This window comes from Amblyomma americanum, chromosome 11 (genome assembly GCF_052857255.1).
Source record: "Amblyomma americanum isolate KBUSLIRL-KWMA chromosome 11, ASM5285725v1, whole genome shotgun sequence".
Taxonomy (NCBI): domain Eukaryota; kingdom Metazoa; phylum Arthropoda; class Arachnida; order Ixodida; family Ixodidae; genus Amblyomma; species Amblyomma americanum.
The window spans coordinates 75350167-75371630 of NC_135507.1; the positions used below are offsets into that span (position 1 = coordinate 75350167).

The 21464-nt window shown below is 43.2% G+C and overlaps 3 protein-coding genes across 3 annotated transcripts in view; 1 reads left to right on the plus strand and 2 right to left on the minus strand.

Annotated features, from left to right (window-relative positions):
• The window catches only part of LOC144110581 (DNA-binding protein SMUBP-2-like), a 30637-nt gene extending 24761 nt beyond the window's left edge, over window positions 1–5876 (minus strand). The window contains exons 1-5 of the mRNA XM_077643598.1: window positions 5509–5876; window positions 5353–5432; window positions 5054–5217; window positions 2006–2198; window positions 641–756 (exon numbers count right to left, since the gene is read on the minus strand). Of these exons, the coding sequence (XP_077499724.1) occupies window positions 641–756; window positions 2006–2198; window positions 5054–5217; window positions 5353–5432; window positions 5509–5547 (592 nt within the window). The 5' untranslated portion in view covers window positions 5548–5876. The remainder of the gene's footprint in view (window positions 1–640; window positions 757–2005; window positions 2199–5053; window positions 5218–5352; window positions 5433–5508) is intronic.
• Window positions 5854–14481, plus strand: LOC144110582 (transmembrane protein 53). The gene is made up of 3 exons (XM_077643599.1): window positions 5854–6140; window positions 6719–6935; window positions 10830–14481. The coding sequence occupies exons 1-3, from the start codon at window positions 5899–5901 to the stop codon at window positions 11307–11309; spliced, it is 939 nt and encodes a 312-aa protein (XP_077499725.1). The 5' UTR covers window positions 5854–5898; the 3' UTR covers window positions 11310–14481.
• A 4335-nt stretch (window positions 14482–18816) lies between these two features.
• LOC144111094 (uncharacterized) overlaps window positions 18817–21464 on the minus strand; it is a 90007-nt gene continuing 87359 nt past the window's right edge. Inside the window, exon 38 of the mRNA XM_077644234.1 lies at window positions 18817–19323. Within this exon, the coding sequence (XP_077500360.1) occupies window positions 19162–19323 (162 nt within the window). The 3' untranslated portion in view covers window positions 18817–19161. The remainder of the gene's footprint in view (window positions 19324–21464) is intronic.

The window sequence follows — 21464 nt, forward strand, 5'->3', positions numbered from 1 at the left end:
TGAAAAGTGGAAGTAAAAAAAAGGGGGGTCAGGTAGAAGAGAAAGTATAAACATCAAAAAATTTCTGAGATCACTTCTTTTGGCACCATTTTATAGCTTTGTTTCAGCACCTATTCACTTATAGGTCACGGCACTAAAAATAAGCACAACACTCTAAAAGCTGCAGAATATTCCGTAACTGCGACTCTAGCCGCATTAGCAAAATTTTGAGCTCCAAGAAAGATAAGTTGTTTACAGTACGCTGCAGTACCAGAACATATCACAACAAACAGTTCATCATGGGACACACGAATTTACAACTAAGCAGCTTTGCAACTAGCCTTTGTTGTTCATAGACTTTAGATATTATTAAAGCATCCCATCAAAGAAAACAAGTCATCACTCAAATCTGCCATCTCTACAAAGTTTTCTATTCTCAGTTGTGTACGCCATTGTGCTACATTTACTAAACTTGACAAGTTCTCTTGCAATGCAACATTTTATAATTGTAACAAGTTTTTGTCCGTGGTACTAAGCTACCAGTTTGAATGTGACCAACACTGCTACTAGGCGAGTGGTTAATGCAAGCAGAGTTTCTTTGCAATACTGATGTGGCAAAAAGAAATGTGAAATTGACCTTTAGCCTGTATTGAAAGCTTACCCAACGGCTGCTGAGGATGTGAAAGTGGCACTTCTGTGGGAGATGACGTTCCAAACAGGATCTCGACCAAGTCATTGTACCTCACTTCACGACATTTCCTAAGCTTCTCAAGGGTCCTGCACAAAGGAAACAATTGTGCTGCAGTGACAGGAAGGAAACCACGAATACTCTACACACTTCGATTAAGCAAGACATTTTGATTAAATAAGACAGGTACATAGATTGCACATCAAAACCAGTAATGTTCTAATGCACAAACACCGTTCAGCTGCCCTGGTGGCTCAGTGGTTATGGTGCTCGGCTGCTGACCCGAAGGATGTGGGTTTGATCCTGGCCGCGGCAATCACATTTCAATGGAGGCGAAATACTAGAGGCCTGTGTACTTTGTGATATCAGCACATGTTAAGGAACTCCAGGTGGTCGAAATTACCGGAGCCCTCGACTACGGTGTCCCTCATGGCCCGAGTGGCTTTGGGACGTTAAACCCAACGAAACCAAAACAAATATCATTCGTGCACGGTTATTTTCAACAAAATAAAATATGGACAGAACTAACACATTTCTTACTGTGCATAAGAAATAAATTGCACTGTATACACATACACAGAGCACTTTTCAGAAGTGACAATTTCGAGCAGAAATAACACAACTGTTCTTTTTTGTTTTCTTTTCAGTTTTCAAACGGCCAGTTTTTAACGACATGAAAAAGATTAAAGTGTACACATTTATTGCATGTCTTAAAGTAGATGTAGTCTTGAACAAAAAAAAAAAAACACAGATTCTAACAGCATTGTGAAAACATTGCCACTGAGCAGTCAAACTATTCTTAATCGCATATATCTGCATATAGTGATGACACACACATTTACACCAATTGTTAACATTAACTGTACAACATATCTACCAAAATGTGTCAGGACTAAAACTGTAAGTAGTACTCCTACCATGCTCAGCGCAGTATCCCTCACTTATTTCCATATTATTTATTTGTCCATAGTATATATTACTGCCTACCGCTATTCTATCTCCCCCCCTTTCTTTTCACCTGCCCTGTCCTTTTATTCCTGCTAGACGCAGCTCAGGTGCTTCAGGTTTCGATGGCAGATGCCGCGGCTAGCAACATCTTTTCCTTCCATTGCTATTTCATTAAATAACAGCCACTAACAACAACTAAAACTGTAATGCGAGGGTTATTTCTGCTGGCACAGAACAGGAAAAATATGATTCCATTATTTAATAATATTGAAATGTTTAAAATGAAATGTTAAATATAAGTACATATGGTACTTGTTGAGATGATGTTGCAAAATAGTGACACCAGTTCTGCACTAAAGAGAACATGTGTTCAACAATACACGTGACTACCTCTTCAGCCTCCTGTAAGTGACATCATTGGCGAGCTTGAGCAGGTTGAAGATGCGGCCATCGTCCCCATCAAGGGCAGCACGACCATCGTCAAAGGCAAGCCTGATGTTGCCCTGGGCAACGCTGGAAACAACACCGGAACACACAACTTCTCTGCTTGCATCACTTGCCACGACAATACCAACAATGTCTCCTGGAAGGAAAGTGCAAACACCGGTCAGTAACAATGCCAATACACACGTCACTGAGCTTAGAAGGCAGTAAAGATCTTAAATGGGAGATCCATTCTAGAAAACTCGCAGTACAATTATGATATTTGGTAAAGCGCTATTATCATGCAGCTGTTGTGGCCGATTTCCGTGACTTAATGCAGAAGTTTTTACGTTGTTTTTTGATGATGTCACAAATTCTGAGAAACAATAAGAGGCACCATTGAGGTTACATGAATGGCGACATCATGATTCTGACAACCAATTACAAGAGTCAAAGACGTCGTGATTCTGACAACCAATTAGAAATGTATGAGTCACACATTCGGTGCATGGCCACACGATCTATGAGCAGTCACACGATCTAGTTTCAACCGGCAAATCACCCCTTAACAGCTGCACTGTAAAAGGTGTGTCAGTACGGCAATGCAAGACATGACAGGAAATAAGTACGCCCACATCAAGAGTTGTACACTTTTTCATTTGCACCACAAGCAAACAAGCAAGACAACGTGGAGGATGAGAAAAAGAAAACAAAAATGATATTGAAAGCAAGGCACATCAAACAAGCAACTAGGTGTGCTAGTTGTCCAAAGATAAAAAGAAAAGACATTAGCTAAATGGTCAGAAAAGTACCACTATTCCTCACCAAGCAATGCTAAGGAAGGTGTGCTCACACATCAGTTTCTGAGCGAACAATTCTCTTAAAGTAAAGAATCCTATCTTTGTACAGGAAGTGCACTAAGCTCCTTGCTCAAACATGCCTTGCCGTCACTACTATTTTTAGTTTGAGTATATTTCCTCATCACTGCATGTTTTCATGAACATTCGAACATGAACATTTCGGCAGAGACCTGCCTGGTCTGGAGGTGAATTATAGAGAAAAGACCATGACACTGACCGTTGACTCTCTCATGAGACTTTGGTCAGAGTGTCAATGTCCCTTCTCTCTTGTGGAACATCTACAAATGCATAAACTATGAAGTAGTGCTTTCTGCAGTGTCATACTTATTAACTCTCATGTCTTTTGTAACTGCACAGAAACACCTTTTTAGAAACTATAATAAAGGTCATTAGCGCAGTGCTGCACAATTTTCTTTGCTGTCAAGAGCTAGACGTGCTTCAGCAAATTAAGTGACACTTTTTTTTCATGTATCTGTACTACTTTGAACTGGGCCAGTGCCCTCTAGCCGCTCTGAAAAAGGAATGAAAAGCTGTGTTGTCATTCAGCATTAAATCTCGCAACATTTATCCTCAAATACCAAACATACACTGTCATTTATGTGTCAGATCCTGACATGCAATTATGTCCCTGTGGTCTTGCTTCTCTTATCACCAGTGGCAAGTGACAGGTATAAAAATAGAGGTATGCAGCCATACATTTTCGAGACTATATACTATCACGCTCAGTATGACTTACAAGTCATACACGCACCAGGTGGTACGAGCTCATGCCACAAGTTATGTGAGTCAGGCACTGCTGCAAGGTTCTGTATATAGCTGCCCAGCAGAATGCCAGCATGCCTCTTGAAGCGCAGCACAGCGTATTAATTTTATATCACGCATAAACCGGGAGAAGGTGCCCAACAGAGCGTTGCAAGTCATACTGAGTGTGACTGTACTTTTGTGTACAAAGTAAAAAAAAAAAAAATTATTGACAGATCCTGTAAACAAATAAATCCTACCTTCTAAGGGCCGTTTCCTGCTGTGCTTTAATGTGTTAGCCTCCCCCCTTAACAGCGTGATTTGGGTGTCCACAAGCTGTTAACTAGCAGGTGGTCTATTTTAGCCAGAGAATTTCAAAGCTTACCAGCCATTCACCAGATATCCAAGGTAATTTCGGAGGTGGTGAAATTTTTCGTACTGAGTGCACAGGTACAGTACAGTAAAGCAAATGCACCTCGTGTTATATTTGTAGCATTGAACGGAATGTACTGAGGAACAATTTTGTGTTATGTTTTTAACACTGAGCGGAATGTACCGAGAACCAATTTACACAAGGGAGCTATAACAGTTAACTCCTCAAGATATTTGTAGCATTGAACGGAATGTACTGAGGAACAATTTTGTGTTATGTTTTTAACACTGAGCGGAATGTACTGAGAACCAATTTACACAAGGGAGCTATAACAGTTAACTCCTCAAGATGTGTCAAGTCTCATACAAAATCCACACGGTTTTGGCATGACCCCTGCAAATACTTTAGACACATGAGCATTTTCAATCCACTGAAGCTGATTTTTTTTTCAGAACTCTAAAATGCAACTGCGTGTAGCACTCGTGTGTGGCCTTATATCATACACAGTTTCCCAAGGCAGCAAGTATGAGTTCAGAAATGCATTTTATGAACGAAATAACATTGTAAACAGTGTACTTTCAATTTCAAGCGTAAAAATACATTTACGAACATCTGACTAAGATGTCGGCTAAGGCGAGGCAAATTTTTATTTGTGCTATGTCAACTTGTTCACTGCATTTCAGTGTGGTGAGGGCACTAAAGATGACGAGCAGTTTTTTAGCTCTTAATACATATCACTTGAGAATCTTGATTGTGGTTACGAAATGCCTTTGTCCTGAACATCGGCTTTGAACATAGCTGAGAGTGACTCCGAAGTAGTGAGCATCAAACTCAACCTCTGTGGTTGAATGGACGTTGGGACAGAGCTTTGTGAATGTTCCATCTGCAGAACTACAACACAAGTGACAAACACGTTCAGGCAACAGCAGCCTTCTTTTCGTACGTGGCTCATAATTACTTCCTGCAAAGCTGCTCGATTCGTAACCATGGTAAAAATGAAGAGGAACAAAGAGGTAATAAAACCCAATACGGTCGGCCAACCGTTTGAAAATCCGTGAGAGGGCAGTGGCGCGCCGTGCTGACATGATCGAAACTTGCAGATAGTCCTCCCGTAAAGACCGGTGTGAGCGCAGTCAAGGACCAGCTTAGTGATGCACAGGCCTTTGCTCTGGAGTTCCTTGACAGAGTACTTCTCCTGCAGCTTCCTGAAGAGAAGTATGGGAGCACATTACGTTTCACTGGTCACACTTTTCCGACATTCAAAACAAGCCGTCGCTCACTACCGCGTGGTTCCAATACGAATTCACACGCATGTCATGCGAGTTCGAAGGCTTTCTCACGTGTTTTGTTCAACCTCCTCATTTCGTTCCAGTTCCAGCAGCGCCAGCTGTTTCTCGACAAAGTGGTCCAAACCATCACCCTGCGAACAACAACCACGAAGTGAGTACACACAAAACCTAACTACCAGCTCACGTCCCGGTAACTCGCCAGCGAACCTCACGGCTGTCACTGTCACCGCACTGAAGATTCTCCATCGATGTCACGGGAGAATCATGCCTCGCTCGCAGTGAATGCGACGTTCGTAATTTTTGTGAAGTTGTTTATGAGCGGAACAGCAGCAAACAATCTCGAAAGATTTGCCGGCTAGGTTGCCGGGAAGCGAAACCACGACTTGTATGATTATTTCAGCAACGCCGTAAGTAGGCATACTATGTTAGTGCATTTCTTTTTAAACTGACTGCGCGCAGAAAAAAAAATTAAAGTAATGCAAAATTAGCAGGATTAGGCTTATTTTCCTGCATTGGTACGCTTCATACGGGAGAACTAATGCATTGTTCCAGATACGCGACTCGCACTCGTTGCTACTTCGGAGTGGAGGTTTAAAAATGGACGCCACGGCGACAACGACGGGATCGACGGACTCAAGTTCTCCACTGAGTGACGCCGGCAAGAGGCGAGGTGCTCGCAAGTATAAAGATGAAGACCTAGAATACGACATCACCTTTCCGTCTGCTAACAAGCAGCTGACTCTTCCCACTGTCAAGGAACCAGTAGTTTATCTACTCGGGTGGGCGGGATGCAAGGACAAGCACCTGTCAAAGTACGGTGCCATCTACGAAGATCAGGGGTGCGTTTGTGAAGTTTTCTTTGTTGATTATATTGAATGTCATAGAAGTGTAGTGAGGTTTCATATATAATGTTGGGAAAGAAAACTGGCCATTCCTGTGGCATTGTTCTGCCCTGACTGCTTTTGGCATAGTGGTGTCGGGAACGGATTAATTTCCTTGTATCTGTGCTTAATCAGATCAGGTTGATCAGTCAGTGTTAGCGGCACAGCGTAGGGGTAATTCCCTGCATTAGGTAAACCTAGCTGTTTGGAGGGTAAAACGCTCCTGGAGATTCTGTCAGACTGAACAACTTTCCGGGAACCGACGCACTAGAGCCCCCGACAGTTGAAACGCAGTGCATTGACCCGGAGCGAGATGACACACTTCGCTACCGTATTCGGTTCTGTTTGTCCAACTGTTGAACACCTCTGTAGTGGTTCGAAAAGGGTGATCAATCGTTTCAAGGCCCCTAGCACCTTTACTGAAACCATAGATGGCGAGCTTTTATTTGTGTCGTCCAACCTGCTGTTCCTCATGATATGTTCATGTCCGCTGTGAACAATTCTAAACGCCTTGCGTGACATTGCTTCTTACGCAGGTGCATCACAATTCGCTACATAGCACCGATTGAGGAGCTTTTCAAGCGGAGTTATGGTGGCACACTCGAAGATCAAGTGTACGCGCTGCTCGCTTTGCTGGAGGATTTCAAGCTCGAAGAACATCCTCTCTTCTTTCACGTGTTCAGCAACGGCGGAGCGTTCGTCTACTCGCTGATGAATCGACAGTTCCGGGACAGCGTGCAGGTCATGTCCAAGGTATGGCTCCTGTTGGTCGGTTTGCAGAATTCCTTCTTTTCGCATGCTTCTGCACCTCGCACTCTGTGCTGCAGATGTATATCTCAGGGAGCGAAAGACGCTCATGGATGAGCTTTCCTTATTCTGCGTAGCTTGTTGTGTTCTGTTGCTTTTGCACTGAACAACAAATTACTTATATGGGCAAACGTCTGCCCTTATAGAAACAGGCTTGGCAATGCGGGATGTTCGAAATAGTGATGTCTGTTGACCACGCTGTTTTTAAGTACATCTCACAGTGTTCTAGGCAGTGGGCTCGCGTCTTCGTGAAAAAATCCCAAAGGATGGCAAAGCACCGATACATGGCTGCAAAACTTTGTGAACAGTCAAATACCGTCTAGTTGCTTTATGCCAGGGGATGTGTCATTCGTGGTGAAGAACGGAATCAACTAAACAGTCGGCAAAATTTTGTTGATTGTTAAAAAATAAATCAAAATGCATGTGACAGTGTTTCAAGCATGGGTATGAGAATGTGTAGAAGCTGAAATTGTCTACTGTAAAAATAAACGGCCGCTTAAAGTTAGCCTAGTGAATGTATGGCTTTGTTGAGGAAACTGTGCAGAAATGGAATGCAGAAAAAAAACTGACACGAAACGTGTCTGTCACTTCCCAAGCCCTATCTTTGTGCTGTTGTCTTTGCATGCCATATTTAATGCATAAGTGAAACACCTGCGGCTGACTTCGAAGTAGCAGCCTTCAGTGCTTCACTAGTAGAAGGACGCTGTGAAAGTCTGAGGCCAAGAGACTCGACAAGACACCATGCCTGTTATCTTCTCCAGACCCGGCAAATTAATGCTCTTAGAAACTCCTTCCAGGCAGGAAGCACTTCTCACCCTATACAATTTAGTGGCCAATACCTACAGGTGCCATAAAATTCATTGTGGTTAAAACCAGTGCCCAACTGTCTGATATGTGGCTGTTTAGCCTGTACATTGCAAACATCTCGTACATTGCTTCAGTTTTCTTCTCTCTCTCTCTCTCTCTCTGATTTTTTCCATCAATTTCAATGCAGTCTAATCAAAACTGATATGTGACTCATAGCTAGAAGAACATTTGAACAAGATGCATTGCCGACAAATGCACCGATGTTCTGTGCAACTTTTCTGATGGAAAAACTTATCACAGGCAGCATTTATGTGACAGAAAAGGTATTTTTCTGGAGAGAATATATTCATAGAGTTGTGTGCTTTTGGGGTCTCAATGGGTGAATTGAAATCGTAAATAGCATGTAAACCCTTCCCTGCTCCTTTCTCGCTATCTCTCCCCTGTATTCTTTTCCTTGCTATCTCCTCCCTGTCCCTTCATTCCTGCTGGCTGCAGCTTCGGCGCTCAAGGTATTAGATATAGTTGCCGCAGCTGGCAACATCTTTTCCCTCCTTTTTGTGTATTTAAAAAAAAAATAATGGACCACTACTACTGCTACTATTCAGCTTGAGTCGTGATGGAGCAAAGGTTTATGAAAAACAAAAGCCTGAAAACTGCTGTTCAGAATGCTGCTGTGTTTGTAGCTGGCATGTAAGGCAGTACGTAGCATTTTTTGTGTCCAAAAAAAAAAAACGTGTAATGATCATGTAAACACTTCTGGCTTTCAACTGTTCGATCTGTGGAGAGTACCTCATATAGGCTAAGATGGCTGTCTGGAAAATGTAAGGTTTAGGGGCGCTGTAACTCGTAATTGTTATCAGCAATGTGGAAACCAGAGGTTTTTAAACCAGAAAAATATTGCGGAGCTTTTTGTCAGTGTCCAGGGGGACGCTGTACAGAGGGAGGTGACAGTGCGGGCACCGTTGAACATCTCTTGCCACCTTCGAGCAGTGTCTTGGAGGCCGTAATAAGTTGTTTATTGCCACCCATCACAAAAATGATATCATGATAAATGGTATCATTTTTAGTGATGTGCACGTGTGCAAGGTTCTACTAAAGTCTCTGCAGGCAATAATTGTGGGTTCTTTTTTACAATGCACGATAAACTTTTCATTCTTATGAGTGTTTGAACGGACTAGGAAATGAGTTTGAAGGTTGCTGGCAAATGAGTGCAATGCGTAAACGGAATGCTTTTGAGCACTAAGTATGAGCCCTTGGAATGGAGCTGGCAATTTGTCATTACTTTTCTAAAAACCGCATTTTTTTAAATTCACAGGCCGGTTGATCACCACATAGTGACAATTTGGAACTGTTTTTCTAAATGGTATAGATCACAACTATAATGATGCCACGGTGAGTGACAGGCCACCAGACGATGCCATTCTCTGCAGCCACGACATCACGGGCACACTTTCAGTAGCCACAAAAGTCGTCTGCTCGAGTTGCTGCGCGAGACTCTCTGGCTTGCACAAGCTAAGGCAATGCCAGCATGCACATGGTTCCAATTTGGCACTGCCACATCTTGCTGTTGGTAACTTCAAGCAGTAGTGCCTCGAGCTACGGGTCCATTATTGCCAACAATGACAGACAGAAAGGAAAAAAAGGTATTGGCAAACCAAGCATCAACCAAGGATGTATTCATAGGCGGGGCGCAGTCCCAATTGGTTTTCTTTATTTTGTTGCTGCACCCTGTTAAGCAAGTCAGAGGCATTCAAATTCCTGTGCTTACAATATCAACTTGTCATTATCTTTTGGTTTTGGCAGAAATAAAGGCTTTTAACTATTTCCTTGTCATATAGATGCAGCTATATGAGAGCCCCAGATGTGGGTGGAGCTGCACTGCAGACTTAGCATGTTTGCTGCATTGTGGGTCAGTAGTGGGTCACGTAGGGTATACAAGCTGTGTGACCACAAATACTGAGTCAAGCGATGAAGTCGTGACATAGCTCAGAAAGTTTGAAAGAACCTGCGAAAAGCACAAATGCGAGGTTCCTGTTGCCATCTGTTGGTGGCACAAAGAAGCTGGTTTCACCAGTGGCTCACCAGTGCACTTAAAAAAATTTAAAGATGGCCCATTGGAGGGCCATGTCTCTCGGAGATTAAAATGCTAACTACATGGGGTATTAATTTGCGGTGACATGCTGCGCGATGAGCCGAGAGCCGCGGAACCACTTGTCACCCACTGCACTGCTCATTTTGTGGGTTTGCAGGAAATTTCGCTCAGTGCCTGGAAGCAGCTTGTCAGACTAGATAATAGCAGAAAGCTTTGGGGTTGCGTAACTTTCATTCTAGCTATTTTGCAAGTGAAGTTTGTTTTTCTAGCGCGGTTTCAGCGAAAAAGCTCCCGACACTCGCTACGTCTAAGCCTTGCATAGAAATAGTTCAGTGAAAGCTTAGTAGGGATAATAGAACAAGAAAGAGTGTTGTGACATATACTATAATATTAATTGTTATGGAAAGGTATAGCAGAGCAACGTCATTTTGTGCAAGTTTCAGCACTGCAGAATGTAGTTTGGCACCACTGCACTGTGCCCCTTAGAAATACATTGTATTATCAGAAGACATTTCATGTGCGCTTTTATCATACTTTATTCTGTATCCTGTTTAGCCTTAAAAACAGGTTACTAGAACAATTATACTTCCCTGATGGCCCGAGGTGACTGAACAGTGAGGCGAGATCAATAGAGCAACACTGAAAACGCGCTGCTCTATTGCCAAGTCTCATTGCTTCATGCGGGTATACCAGCGGCAGCAGTAGGTGATGGCCGTCACCATCGTACATCGTGTCGCTAGGAACTTTGCTTCATGCGGTTAATGCTTAAGGTTCCAAAAATCACTGCTGCAGTGAACGTGTAAGGTTGTGTCAGACTATGACTCATTTTTGATATTTCTTGTGTGGCCTAGAATCTCTGTCTGATGCATACTACTAGCTTATTTACCTTGCTTTTGATGGTGACAACAGTGCCATGCGGTGTGTGTCATTCCTGGCTGCAGATTCGAGGTGTCATTTTCGACAGCGGCCCCGCCCGTGTCGGCTTCTGGCAGGGCGTCGCCGTCATGGCAACCTTCGTCAAGGGGCGCGCACTGTTCCGTTACTCGGTGGCCTTCTTCTGGGCAATGGCCCTGTGGGTCTACTCGACACTCGCGTCGCTGGGCAACCTCGTGTTCGGCACCCGGTTCCATCAGGTTGAGTCGGCTTACAACGCCCTCCTCGCCGAGAGCCCGCTGTGTCCTCAGCTGTTCCTCTACTCGGAGAAGGACGCCATCTGCTCGCACCAGAGCATCCGCGCCTTTGCGGATGCGCGGCGGGCCAAGGGCGTGCCCGTAGAGGAAGTGTTCTGGCAGGACTCTCCGCATGTGCAGCACTTCATCCTCCACCGGAACCAGTACATCACGAGCGTCACCGATTTCATGCGTCGCTGCCTGCAGGGCACGATTCAGGTGTCCTCGCCTGTTGGCAAGAAGGATCGCTGATGCATGCCTTCCGTGCTGACTTCTGGAGCTGCTGATGCGATTTCACTGAGGGCCTGTTGGGGAACACAGCACATAGATTTCTTTATCTATGTATGTATTTATATTTTCTTCTCTGGGGGCGAGAGTTATGCAGCAGCTTGAATGCACTTTGAGACCGAGGTGTAGGGAGCTGCTCGCTTTGGGTTCACTTGTACTGGTCCCGTCACTTAATGAAGATAAATTCAGGCATGCATGCAGGGTTGCACTATAATGTCGTTTCGTTTCCCAGTTCTATTGCTATAGCTTGCCGCAATCATTTTTTACCCCAAGGGTTTTTGCAGTGCAGATGAGTGGCAAGAATGTGAAGTTTAGCTTTTTTTTTTCCAACTTGTGGCACTTCTACTGTAAATCAAGTGTACTTTGTCACCTGCAGTGTTCACTGCTTCTTTTGGGTACTTACGGGGTGCCACATCAGTGGAAAAGCTCTTAAATAAGTGTCACACTGTTTTGTTTTTGAAGCTAGAGTGCAACCTAACACTAAATGCATTCCAAATGGAACTCTTGGAACACTTTTCTGTTATTTCCTCAGTCACATTTGTGTTGCTGTGCTCTGTGGCAAGAATTGTAAGGTACTGGGCCAAGAATTCTTGTGCATGATGCATTAATTTTTAATTATTATTTCAGTAGGTACAGTGCAGCGTCATTTTTTATTTTTTACATATATTGTGAAGCATTTTGTATGGAGAGGTTTTCATTTTTGTCTGCCACGTTTTTATACGACTATTTGATAAGCATTTCTTACACTTGTGGAACTGGTTTATGATCTGCATATTGTGAGGCCATTAGTTTTTTCTTGTGGTACATATTTGCCAAGGCAGCGTGCATCTCCAGTGAGGCAGGTTTTATTTTCAGTCATTTGTGTCTTGTAGCTTTTGCGAATGAATGAAAAGAGAGCACAATGGCATCGTTATCTCTTTTAATGGCATTGAATCATTTTTTTATGAATCTCCTGCTAGCGGTGGAAACTGCTTCCAGAGAAATTTAGGCAGTTTACTGCTTACTTGCTTGAATAACTGTTGGTCTCACTGTCTTCTAACAAGATTTATCAATATTGCCTGTGATAAATGGCTCAAAACCACACCCTTAAGAACGTGGCACGAGATGATGAATCCTTGCATTTGTGTCAATTCTGTTTCTCATTGCAAGGCTCTAGCCTGTTTCAGCTCTTGCTTTTTCATCAGCCCACTGTCCCTCAGGGAATGCAAAATCAGGTTAAATGAGGCATTTCACTCTTTGTCAGGGTCCTAGGTTTGGTTTTGTAACTTGGCTTTTGAGTATGTACTAGTTTGAAGGGATTGAGTTTAGTATGATGCAGCGGCAATGAAGGGCCTGTTGAGTGAGTGCATAATGAGATGTGTTGGTAAATTGGACAGATTGATTCTGCTTCATATCGATAATATCAGCAGCTATATGGGAACATGCAGGACATGCATTTTATTTTGAGTTGATAGTTTGAGGTAAAAAGATTAATATAGCCACATATATTTCAAAGCCCTTTCATGCCTAGAATGTCCTCCAGACATACAAAGAAAGCAAACCTTGTCACATTAGATATAAATCTTGCATGCGCATTTGTACTACCTGGTAACACTCGGGTCCATCTAAGTTCCTCTATGTGCTCATCGAGTTGCTGGATTTTTCAAAATGAATGTTAATTGTTATTTGAATGGTGAAACAAGAGTGCTGCTGGACAGCACATTTTCTGTATATGCGCGATTTTCAGTTTTATGCTGTACTGCGATTGATTCCTAGGATAATGCTGAAATTCGCTCATGTTGCCATCGAGTGTCTCCTCCAATGCACCGGTGAAAAGCGGACGGTTTGCAGTTCGCACCTCTGTGCTTTTTCTTGAGCCTGCGCTTTTTTTGCGCCACTCAATGCAATATAGACCACTTGTGGTGAAACCATCCTTGTCCAGAACAGGATATAGCATAGCCGTTATTAAGCTCCCCGTCTCCTTCCCATGTGAATTAATGACTTGCTACTTAAAAAAAACCTTTCTGTGGTGTTTGTCCGGGTCATGCAAATAGCAAGCCTTCTTGCAGGATGGTAAAAACATAGTAAAACAACTGTAATCGGCTTGGTTTATGCAGCATTTGGCTATCGTGCGACTGGCACCGCATTGTGTAAACATGTCACAGAGTGAGTGAGTGAAAAAAACCTTTATTGTCCAACAGAATGAGACCACCCCATCCAGACCTCCCCTGTCCGATACCCTCAGTTGAGGGAGGAGGATCAGGAGGGATCCGGCCGCATGGGGTAGTCGCGTCAGATGCTGGCCAGGATCTCTTGTATCCCGGCGGCCTCTTCAGCCAGTCGGACGGCGGTAACATGTCACAGAACCGTCATAACCATGGCAACTGTGTCGAATTGGGGGAGGGGGCCACAGGCCTTCTCACACCTCTGGCAGTGTCATGGAACTAGCTTATGCATGCAACTAGCTCCTGCATTGAGGTTGAATCACGTTAGTGACTTCCACATCCTGGACCTGTTACTATGCACCTTTGGAAGTCAGATAGTGCCTTGTGTGGTGTTAATGTGTATCTGGAATACTGTGGGACATGTTCTGTCAAAAGGCTTGGTGATCTACCCAACTGTCAATTTTATTTGAGAACCGACTTGAAAAGCAGGACATCTTGAATTCATAATTTGATGTGGCTTGTGTTGTGGATTTTTGTTTCCACAGTATGCACTACAAGTGGTCTGCATTGTATTGCATGGGTGCGAGATGTCTAGATCAAAACAAATTACGGTTTTTGTGCATTATAGGATAACTATGTATGCATATCATTTTCTATACCCTGACCTGTGTTTTCCATGCAAAGTTCCGAAGGGATTCCCATGCCAGAGAAAGTGCTGCTGCAGGCGTGACTGTTGTAGGAGGCCCGGTGGTGTGCGTAGATATGGCGACGTTTCGCATGACGCGACAGTACTGGATGTGATGAACTGTATATACAAGGCTGTGTGCTGCATTTATACGCACGTTGGTAGTTATACAACTGGCTTAGAAAGTAGCAGAAGGGCACGCATGGTGATGTTATTTATACACCTTCCAAGGATGATGTTTTTGTGGCCACTTTTGGTGCCTTGTCTTTGGAGACGAATAAAAGTGAGCACTTCTCACTGTGTTGGAGCTTGGGCTTTGGTTTTCTGAGGTCTTGCTTTGAGTTGGAAGTTGCTTTTGTCATTTGTGGGCATGTATTTTGACTGTGCATTCTCTACAGCACCCACTTTCGAGCCTTGACACCACAGTAAGGTAAGAGTTTTGTATAAACACTGACCCACCATAGTGTCTATGGCAGTTAGTTGCTCAACCCAAGGTTGCATGGCGGCCGTGGCAGCATGAAAACACCCATGTGCTCTGCGATGTAAGTGCGCATTAAAGAACCCGAGGCAAGTGGTCAGAGGTAATCTAGAGTCCTCCATTATGCTGTCTTACATAGCGCACATGCAGCTTTGGCATGAAATTCGGATGATGCAGTATGCCCATACGTCACTACACATGCAAGTGAATGTGTATAGTTCCGAATGATGCAACGTAACGTGCTGTTACCTATGAAAGTCGTGACTCAGTCATTCTGCAACATAGCGTGACTCGGTACAAGTAAAGTAAGTTATATATAGCTTGCACAAAGTATGCTTAATCGTGCTTCGTAGTCGTAGTCATGACTGCATTTTAATGCTTTCGCATTCTCACGCATAGTCTTGTGCGTCTGCCGAATTTTTTCTTTGGAGTGACGTGCTGGACAACTGTATACATGAGTCACGATGTGAAATCCACTTATGCCAGCTGAATAATTTATAATTGAATTTTTTCCCATCATTTCGGTTTGTTTCAAAAAGCCAAACGGTGGCTATGACATGCAAGACTCACTCTGTGAGGTGTGCAAGTACTGCGATCATTTTTTGCCATTCCAACTCGAGTAGGTATCCGTAAGTTGATGCAAATTCAAATGAAAAAGCAGTGACCATACTGCAGCTTTTGTATTCCTTGCATGACCGTGAACATGTCTTGTACGTCGCAGCCATCGTTTGGCTGTTGAAACCGAAACACAAGGGAAAAAAAAAATTCGGTTATGAATTATTTTCCGCTAGTCGGCACAATCTACATCATTCTACATCATCATCATCATCTGCACCATTCTAAAGAGGGGGGAAACACAACTAAAATTTGATGTCTCTACTCCCATAACCCTGCCACGCTTCATAATATTTGAATAGCCTTCGAAACCACAGAAAGTTCAGAGAACCTGTGTTTAATATAGTGGGTGTCGAGCATAGGTATACTGAATTAATGCCTATATCAAGCAACAGGAACATCCCTTTGAAAATCCAATGCAAAAGTATGGCACTACTGTTCGCGTTTATCCAAGTTGCATTTAGCAGAACATTTGATACATCAAACGGTGCACCACACCCCTGCAAGTGGCATTTCTCCAAACAGCACTCTTTAATTGCATTTCGCGCATGGGAGTGGGTTGGCTGTGTGGCCTTGGAGAACCTGCTGGCAGCACTAGTGCAGCGAAACTATGCGACGAGGTGAATGTGAGGCATACTTGAAAGTAGCTTTTGGTCTCTTGTACTTATTTTCAATTCTATATCGCTGTCGTGCGGAGATGCCACCCTAACTAAAGCCAAGCTTCAGCCCTCGACTGCTATGCTATGCTAGCTTTTTTACCAAAGGCTTTGCAGACACCAGCTGTACCCCACTTTTAATGAAATCATTCAATTTATAGTGTACTGGTAGCAAGATCGGACATCTTGGGGAAACTGCATAATTGCTTTTCCTTTCCACAGTAACCAAAATACTGATTGTTCCTTTGGTACATTCATTTAGCAAGTCTCACATATTCGTCCAGTTCTTCATTGGAACACTTGCAAGCCAAAACAGCTGAATATTATTTCTTTTTGTCATTAAAAGATGTGAGATAAGTTGAAAGAAAGCACAAGAAAAGACAACGCTCCACTGCGGATGCTCAATCTGACATTTCCAATTTCTTGTCAAATCCAGCAGGAGCTTATTCTGCTTCGCAGACCAGAAACAGGGTCGCTCACTGTTTTGATGTTTGCTTAACATGGCAAGTAGATTTAAAACTAGGGGTGTGCGAATATCGAAATTTTCAAATACGAATATGAAGAAAAAATGGCTTCGAATATCGAATATCTGATCAGCACAAAAAATAAATTCAGAAAAGATAAACAAGCAAAAATTGTTGCTCATATTTTTTTCTAAATAGTGTATGGTCTTTCCAACTGAAATAAACAAAACTAGACTGCCTGAGCACCACATAAAAAAAAAACGATGTGTGCAAAAATGTATACTACTTAACTGAACTGCGTAACAGTATCCAATCTGTAATGTGGTCAGGCAAAATGCAGTCCATAACATGACAAGACAGGAAACAAAAATAACATGATGGCTAGTAAAACCTCATTAATTCGGAGTTCAAAGAACCGACAGAAATGGAAAGACATCGCGAATGTAAGCGAGATGGGAGCGTGCATTGACGTCGGAATGGCGAGACTGCTTCTAAAAAAGGGAAAAAAATGACGAGCGACGTGTCAGTCAGCGTCTGAAAGCGGCACGGTGCTGAGATTGGACTGCTGGCGAATGCACGGGCCGACAGTTGCCATTAGCCACGGGCGAGTCGTGAAGCTCAGAAACCAAAACTACGCGGCCAGGTTTTTTTTTTTTTTTTTTGCCTAGTGACAGGGCCCCTCCGAACGTTGTCACGCGTGGCGTTACGCCCACTTAGGAGGTGCATGGGTTACAGTGCACCATGCAATAGGCGGGATTTTTACAGGATCGCTTGCCCTGTTGTGACACCATGACTCGCCCCTTCGGCGAGCCTCACGCAAAATTCCGCAAGTAGGCTTTCGCGCATAGCGTAGTTGACCAAAACAAGATGGCGGTGGTCACGCTCGGAGAGTTAAGGTGACAGAACGAATGCCATGGGTGTGGGCATTAATTCGATAACATATTACGGAAGGATAAAAAAATAAACGCGCTTTCGCGTTGCAATTGTTAGAAGCGGGTGTCCCCCATGTTCGCAGCACGTGTGGTATGTGGGAAAGCCCATTTGCGGAATTGCGCACAAGGTCAAGCCTAGCGGCATCGGAAAGCGATTGGTCCACGCGATAACCGATGGAGAAGAAAGAGAACAGGGCCTTTATATTGTTTTTCTGGAACTTTAAACTCTATATTCAGATAATTTGCCCAGATATTGCGCTTTTGCAACAATCAGATTTATGAAAGTCTGCGCGGTACACGATCGCTGCCGAGTATTCGGGAATTTTCGAATATTCGGAAATTTACGAATATCGTTTCTCGAATACGAATATGAAACATATTCGATTCGTATTCGAAATTTCGAATATTTGCACACCCTTATTTAAATCAGATGCATATAAATCCTGGGATTTGCAGTTTGAGCTAACTTTCTCAGTGCACATCTGCAAGGTATTATAGGAATGCCAGCAATCTTAAATTTCTGCTTCACTGAAGGCAAAATTAATTGTAAAAAAATTTTTGACTTACTCAAAGCACAAGTTTAGGTTAAACAGTTGCTACACAACAAATGGTGAAAAGGAGGAACTAGATGTCAAAGCTTAAAATGGAATAATTATGCAAGAAAAATGCAAAAGAAAGTTACTTAGCGTATGCTGCCAGCTTGGCAAGCTTGCACATGCGTAAGGTACTTTGGCACAACTAATTCAAAGCAAAATATTATTTGCTGTTGGAGGTAGTGTCATTGTGACAAAGGTAGCTACAGCACTGTGACACTATAGGAACCACACAACTTCCCACAGGCTGACATTTTAATCAAAACTGGCTGTTTAATGCTTTTGCTAAGAAGCAAAGAATAGTGCAAGGAAGAAAGACTAAATTTAAGGAAGATGCCCACACCTTCACACAGGCTAAAATACAAGGACCTGAAGTAAAATCATCAAGAAGGGCTTAACCAGTTGGAGATGAGCAAAGTAAACGTTACAACAGTAACCCATAATAGACAAGCAGCTCATATGATGAAGGTAATGACCTGCAGCTGACAAAAGTGCGCAACTTTTGCACCATCACCATCAGCCTGACTAAGCCTACTGCAGGGCAAGGGCCTCTCCCATCTCTCTTCAATTAAACCTGTCATTTGCCAGCTACGCCCACTGTTTGCAACCGCCTCCAATGTACAACAAAGCTTGCCCAGCCTTCAAGATGTGCTGAAGTGATTTTTCCAAGGTGCGATGCTGAAATTTCAATAGAGCACATCACTGAAGTGAATATCTTCCTGCCTCTCGCCAAAGTCTAACCTTAGATGTGATGCTACAGAACCTAACAGCATTTAAAACTCAATTATGACTAAAAACACTAAAATCTATGCAACATAGCTCTAGGGCCAATGCCTAGTAGTAACGACACATGAGTGACGCCATTACACAGCTCACAAAAAGCTCCTATGTTGTCAAAGAGCTCTCATTTATTATAGGACTCATTACTGGAAAACAATCCAACACTGAATGTTGCTCACACAACTGCTACAGATACAGCAACAGCTTATATTTCTTTACCAAAGATATTTTATCCACAAAGACCATTCACTTGCTTATACTGAAGCGATTAAGTAGTACGTCTTGTTCTTTCCAGTTACCAGCAAAACTGGCTAAGGCCATTATAAATGCATGATGTGTCAAGCGTATAAGTGTCAAAACTTCTGAAGGGTTTAACACTCCAGACTGCGGATGGCAAAAAAAAAAGAAAGCAAGCCACCCTGCCACTGCTACTGGTGCGTTTAATTAACCGCAGCCAGAGGGAAAGTGCTCAGCAGCCAACCGGCCGGCACCGAGCGAGAGAGCTCCAGGCACGGCCTTTGTCGCACGAGCACTCTCTGCAGCCCCTGGCCTCCTTGCCAACCTTGGCAAAGATCTCCTGCGCCACTACGTCGAAGAACTCGGCGGGAAGGCCGGCCTCGACAAACTGCACCTGTGGGGAACGGCGCCAAGTTTTAAAAGCCACACACATAACTCCTCGAAAAACAAACAAACAACAAAAAAGGAAATCTTTGCATGATTGGCCACGTAGGTATGAGTTATAGAGGAGAGCTTGGAAAGAGATGAAGAAAATGAAGCGGTGACATCCTCAAAGAATACATGGGTCTCTACGAGAACTGCCTTGAAGAAAGTGTAAAGAAAAGAGTGAAAAAGATATCTTGACGCATACAGTAGGCTCCCTCTAAATAGACTTGAAGGGACCACGAAAATCTGTTCATCTTATCAGAAGTTCGGTCTATCAGAAGTGCCTTCAGAAAAGGATTGCGAACTTGCTATATACATATAAATGTGTCAAAATATTTGTTACACAAGAAAAATGAATGATATTACCTTGCAGTTAGAGGATAATTTCAAAAAGATAATTTACGACAGGGTACCCAGAAGAAACCGAACACACTTTTTGGTGGGCAGAGCTATTGTAGTACCACATTTTGCCACTAGGGGCGCATAGAGCGAAAAGTCAAGAGTAATGCAAGTGCTGTCCCTCAAGAAGGTCAGACTAGTTTCACCACAGTTTAAACTGACAACTGTTTTGTGTGAGTGTTGTTTTTGCAATGGCTGATTTTCAAGAACAGCGTGCGGTGGTGAAATTCTGCATTTTGCTCGAAAAAAGTGGAATAGAAACTCTTGAAATGTTAAAAACAGCATACAAGGACAATGCTATGAGAAAAACTCAAGTGTTTGAGTGGTTTTCTCGTTTCAAATATGGTGAAATGTCAATTGATGACCAACCACGTTCTGGTCTTCCTTCCACGGCCCGAATACATGGAAATGTTGAAAAAATTCGTGCAATCATCAACAAAGATCGACGACGGACCATTTTAATTTATGAAGCTATCAGGAGTGACTCGGAGTTCAGTGCAGGGAATTTTGACAGAAGATTTGGGAATGAAAAGGGTAGCTGTGAAATTCGCGCCACGACTGTTGAGTCCCGAAATGGCCCAAACTTTTTTTCAAAAATTATCACAGGTGACAAAACTTGGTGGCTTGATTACGATCCTGAATCAAAGCAACAATCAAGCCAGTAGAAGAAGAAAGCTCGTCAAGTGAAATCAAACCTCAAAACAATGCTGATTTGTTTTTTCGATGTCAGAGGAGTCGTCCATTCAGAGTTCATACAACAGGGTCAGACAGTTAACCAGGCTTTCTACTTGGAAGATTTGAAAAGATTGCACCACAGTGTGTGGCAGAGGCGGCCTGATTTGTGGCAGTCGGGTGACTGGTTTTTCTATCATGACAATGCCCCTGCTCACACAGCCCTGTCTGTACGACAGTTCATGACCAAAAATGGTATGACCCCTGTTCCTGACACCCATACTCACCCGACCTTGCCCCATGCGACATTTTTTGTTTCCTAGAATGAAAAGACAGATGAAGCGAAATCGTTTTTCTGATGTTGCTGAGGTGAAGAAAAAAACAACGGAGGTGCTATCAAGCATCACAAAAGATGAAATTAAACAATGTTTAATGTTTTAATAAGCAAGTGTATTAGTGCAAGTGGAGAGTACTTTGAAGGAGATTGAAGGGTTGTGCTTAAAATGAGAATAAATAAGTTCAAACACAAATAAGTTCGGTTTCTTTTGGGTGCCCCCTCGTATTGCAGTATGCATGAACTGACCTGAGGAGTGAGGGACAAGCTCACGCCATCCTGCTCGAAAACAGTGTTCGTCTAGTTTCTTTTCTCAAAGTCCCTTTAACTCTTCCTAGCACAGTGCCCACTATTTGCTTTCTTTCTTTGTTTTTTTTTTTTTTGCTTTCCCAATTGCTCCAACTGCATCGAAGGTGCCCAGCTGGCTAGCCGTGCAGTTCAGGCTCTGAAATCACATGACCGTCTTCTGTTTAGTATTAACATTAATATTAATTATATCAGTAGGTGCATCTCACGTCTTTCCATCTGCTGCAGGCAATGCGGACGCAGAGCTGATATCTGGCCATGTCAGATATCTCTGCACTGAGAAAACCAGTGCTGTGATGCTGCATCAGTTTGAAATTAGACTTCCATCTAATTGTGTAAGCGCCAAGTCGACTAGCAGTTGTAATTTGCGTCCATGTGCCTTTACGTCCGCCAGAGGC